The following is a 4,881-nucleotide window of genomic DNA, read 5'->3' on the forward strand; positions in this document are numbered from 1 at the left end:
ATTCGCTTTCTCAATTTTCTCTACTAAGCACTAGTCTTGCAACTTCTTCCATGGCATTCCACGGAGCTTCTTCCTCTTCCTCTTCCGTTTCCAGCTGGGCTTATGATGCATTCTTGAGTTTTAGAGGCGAAGATACTCGGAAAACTTTTACTGCTCATCTATATGCAGCTTTATGTCGAAACGGAATCAACACCTTCATGGATGATAAGCTTAGAAGTGGAGAAGAAATTTCACCGGTACTTGTCAAAACCATTGAAGAGTCGGAGATTTCAATCATTGTACTTTCTAAAAACTACGCATCATCTCGATGGTGCTTGGATGAGCTAATAAAGATCCTTGAGTGTAGAAAAACAAGAGGGCAACACGTTCTACCATTGTTCTACCATGTTGATTCGTCTGAAGTACGAAATCAAACCAATAGTGTTGGAGAGGCATTCGCCGTACTTGAAGAAAGGTTTAAGGATGATAAAATGAAGGTACATGATTGGAAGACAGCCTTAACACAAGTGACGAATTTATCTGGGAGGCTTTTGGAGAACAAGTACTATTTCTAACCACTCTTGTGCCTTCCTTATAGATTATTCTAGTTTTTGTACTACTAACTTTTCTTTCTAGTCCTACATGTTTATATAATATGTAATTTTTGTTCTGTTAATGTGAAAGTAACTCATTATATGTTCTGTTATCTTTTCTATTGGTAGGAATGAACCTGAATTTATTTATGAAATCGTTGAATGGGTGAATTCGATATTAGTAAACAAGACATACTTTCAAGTTGCCCAGTATCCAGTTGGAATAGAGTCTCGTGTACAAGATGTGAAGTCGCTTTTAGATATAGAAAAGAATGACATTACATGCATGGTAGGGATCATCGGAACTGGTGGAATTGGTAAGACAACTATTGCCAAAGCTATCTACAACTCAATTGCTTCTCAGTTTGAAGGTAGTTGTTTTCTTGAAAATATTAGAGAAACTTCTGGCCAAAAGGGTCTGGTCCATTTGCAAAATAAACTCCTTTCTAAGATCCTAGGAGGTTCAAGTTTAATGGTCGACAATGTTGATCAAGGCATTACTTTGATAAAGAAGAGGCTTCGCCTAATAAGGGTACTTTTAGTTCTTGATGATGTGGATCAGTCGGTCCAATTAGAAAAGTTAGTTGGAAAAGGTCATTGGTTTGGCTTAGGAAGTAGAATCATTCTAACAACAAGAGATGAAAATTTACTTGGTGCACATGGAGTTTATTTACCATACCGGATGAATGTGTTGGATTACAATGAAGCTCTTCAACTCTTTAGTTGGAATGCCTTCAAAAGTGAAAAACCTCACGACGATTTTGTAGAACTCACAGAACATGTAATAGGTTATGCCGGGGGCCTTCCACTGGCCTTAGTAGTGCTGGGTTCAGATCTATTTGGTAAAGGCTTGTATGAATGGAAAAGTGCATTGGATAGGTATAAAACAATTCCAAATAAAAAAATTCAAGAAATACTTAGAATAAGTTATGATGGGTTGGAGGACATTGTAAAGGATATTTTCCTTGACATTGCATGTTTTTTCAAAGGAGAAAAAGTAGGTTATGTTAGAAAAATACTAGACAAGTGTGGTTTCTTCCCAGATTACGGTATAAAAGTGCTTGTGGATAAGTCTCTCATATCTATTGATAAGGACTTCGAGACATTAATTATGCATGACTTGCTACAAGAAGTGGGTAGAGAAATTGTTCGACAAGAATCACCCAAAGAACCTGGCAAGCGTAGTAGGTTGTGGTTTCATGAAGATGTTCGTCATGTCCTAGAAGGAAATACGGTAAGACTTATGTTAAAAACCATTTATAATTTACATTTGTTTCTTTTTCATAAGTTAAGCTACTAGAAAAATATTGAATTTTTTTTTTTGAATAAAAACTGCTAAAAAATTACATGCAAATATATGTATGTGTATAGATATATGTTACACATGACAATTGAATGAGTACATTAATGAATTTTATTTAAAAAAACAAATAAAAATTATACCATAATTACACTAGATTTTAATTGGTTGTGTTTTCACTTTTCATAAAACCATTTGTAAAATTGTTTTCAAATAACGGGATAGTAAATTTATCACAACCTCTCTTGAGATTTTACAAAATAAATTTTTTTCTTAAAGGGTTGAGTATTCACGTAAAACTAGTGAAGCTCATAATAGGAGAACATGTGAGGTTAATCCCACCTTGACAAAAGGAAAAATTGAGAAATATTTTTACAAAATAAAATAAAAAGTTAAAAATAAATAAATAAAGTACGTACGTGTTGCTCCAAGGTGGCAGCAGCCATGGTGTTTATTTGGCAGCCTGGCTGCCACTGCCGAGCTACCAAATGCATCTAGTAGCCCCCACGCGACATCCAGATCCGTCTAGCGACCACCTCTGAGAATCCATCAGGTGCCAACAGTACAACTCCATTTTTTATACATGTAATCAACATCCGTACACTTGGAAAAAAAATGTTCATAAACAGTATTTTCTTTGAAATATATATATATATATATATATATATATATATATATATACACACGATATTTAAATTTTATCAAGACAAGCATTATAGTTCTAGCAAGTGTTAAGATATGTAGAAATTCATGTTACGATTTTGCTGATACATTTAACTATACAAATGTTTTTTTTGTTAGGGATCAAATAAAGTTGAGGGCATATTAATAGATTTGCCTAAACAAGACTTGATACACTTGAGCTTCAAAGCTTTCAAGAAGATGAAAAGGCTCAGACTATTTATAAGCCGTAATGCACGCTTTTCTCAAGAGCCTAATTTTCTTTCTGATGAGTTAAGATTGCTTGATTGGCCTGAATATCCTGGAGAATCTTTTCCATCAAATTTTTCTGGAAGAAACCTTGTTGAGTTAAGTATGCCTCGTAGTCACCTGAAGGAGTTGGAGGGTGTCCAGGTAGAATTATTGTTTTTCATATTTCTTCCTTTAAGTTATGTTGTAAACTTCTTTCGAATTAATTTATTTCTTCTTTTTCTCGTCAGAATTTCCAAAACATGACATATATGGATTTCACTGATTGCAAGTTCCTAAGAAAAATTCCTAATGTTTCAAGGATTCCAAATTTAGAGAAAATGACTCTTGATGGTTGCAAAAATTTAGTTGAAGTTCATCATTCTGTTGGATTCCTTGATAAGCTCGTTGTTTTGAGTCTTAGAAAATGCTCTAATCTTACAAGTTTTCCAAGAAGCCTCAAGATGAGATCTCTCAAATTTCTTTTCCTTTCGGGTTGCTCAAGGCTTAAAACCTTCCCTGAAATTGAGTGTCAAATGGAATGTTTAGACTCCGTTGACTTTCGGGATACTGATATAGAGGAATTGCCTTCATCCATTGGAAACCTTGTCGGGGTTAGTTACTTATATCTGAGCGGTTGCACAAACCTTACAAATCTTTCGAATAGCATTTATCAATTGCAAGATTTAAAGTATCTTTTTCTCGATGGTTGTTCAAAAGTTAAGTTTTTAAAAAAGGTGGAGGATAACAGACAATCAATGCCTTCTGTTGTATCCGTAGAGGAATCTGCAATTTCTTCAGAGGTAGAATTACTCCAATTTTTGCCTTGGACGAATGCAAGCAATTCTAATGATGGTTTTTCTTCGATAGCATTTCCGAAACTTCGACAGTTGTATCTTGGTAGTTGTGCCCTATCGGAGTCAAATTTCTTTAGAACAGTTGATTGTGCCTCTGCGTTAAATGTTTTAGATCTATCAGGTAGTGATATTGTTACCCTTCCTCCATGCATAAGAAGATTTGTTGGATTGAAGTCCCTTACTTTGAAAAATTGCAAGCAACTTCGAGAAATTCTAGGACTTCCACCAAATGTAGAATATGTGAATGCTAGCGGGTGTGTGTCATTGGCAATATTTTTAGAAGAATTTAGAAGATCTCAATTGTTTAATACATGGGACCCACTAGAGCCTATTGGGGTTGGAATGGGATTTCCTGGAAACAATGTCCAAACAGAATCAGATTTCTTGATTCAACATGATTGCCCTTCTAGTTTGGAATATCTATATCTATCAAGTAGCTCTATTGTTAGCCTTCCTGCCTGGTTCAACAGATTTGTTGGATTGAAGCGCCTTGCCTTGAATGATTGCAAGCAACTTCGAGAAATTTCAGAACTTCCACCAACAATTGGATGGATTGACTTGTCCAATTGCCATGAACTACGAGAAACTATGGGGAATGATCTGCAAATTCGTTTATTGAGTGAGGTACGTACCTCTATTTCACATATATACTTGTAATTAGTGAGTGCCTTGGTTTGTATGTCTTATCACTCATATTTGTGTAACAGGGACATCTCGAGGACCATAAATTTAGTTGTATATTTCCAGGAAATAAGATTCCAGACTGGTTCAACCATCGTAAAGAGGTTTTAAAAAGTAATTCATGTCAAATAGATATTAATGAGCATGCACCTTTGGATGAGGAGATCACAAAAATTGCTTTCTCTGCTGTTATTGGAACAAAAGCATATATCACTGATGTACAAGATGAAATAATAGAGGGTGGACAAGATGAAGATGAAGGTACTTTTGAAATTATCTTTGAAGTCACCAATGATGGTATACCAATATATTCTTTTGTGGAAGATATCTCCGGTCAAATTCAGTCAGATCATGTATGGTTGCACTATGATGTTCCAGAATCTTATGAGCTAAAGGGGGATAATCTTCAAGTTACATTTAAGCTAAGGTCAGCATCAATGTTCTTTAAAAGTTGCGGATTCCATCTGGTACATTGGTATGAAGAGAAAGCTGACAGTAGATTTAACAGATGGTATTCAACTTCCTAAGGGACGCCCTGAAAATGATGATGATAATGACAACT

At 35.2% G+C, this 4,881-nt stretch overlaps 1 protein-coding gene across 1 annotated transcript; it reads left to right on the forward strand.

Moving 5' to 3' along the window:
• On the forward strand, nucleotides 1-4,853 carry LOC132183979 (disease resistance protein RPV1-like). The gene is made up of 5 exons (XM_059597456.1): nucleotides 1-550; nucleotides 702-1,806; nucleotides 2,674-2,946; nucleotides 3,033-4,262; nucleotides 4,346-4,853. Exons 1-5 carry the CDS (start codon nucleotides 51-53, stop codon nucleotides 4,844-4,846), a joined length of 3,609 nt encoding a protein of 1,202 aa, XP_059453439.1. The 5' UTR covers nucleotides 1-50; the 3' UTR covers nucleotides 4,847-4,853.
• The last annotated feature ends 28 nt before the right edge of the window (nucleotides 4,854-4,881 follow it).

Source organism: Corylus avellana, chromosome ca6, assembly GCF_901000735.1.
Source record: "Corylus avellana chromosome ca6, CavTom2PMs-1.0".
Taxonomy (NCBI): domain Eukaryota; kingdom Viridiplantae; phylum Streptophyta; class Magnoliopsida; order Fagales; family Betulaceae; genus Corylus; species Corylus avellana.

Excerpts from the sequence above, each read along its gene's own strand:
- LOC132183979 (XM_059597456.1), top strand. The coding sequence starts at position 51 with ATGGCATTCCACGGAGCTTCTTCCTCTTCCTCTTCCGTTTCCAGCTGG. Across the intron at positions 1,807-2,673 it reads ATGTCCTAGAAGGAAATACG|GGATCAAATAAAGTTGAGGG; the intron begins GTAAGACTTATG and ends TTTTTTTGTTAG. Across the intron at positions 2,947-3,032 it reads AGGAGTTGGAGGGTGTCCAG|AATTTCCAAAACATGACATA; the intron begins GTAGAATTATTG and ends TTTTCTCGTCAG.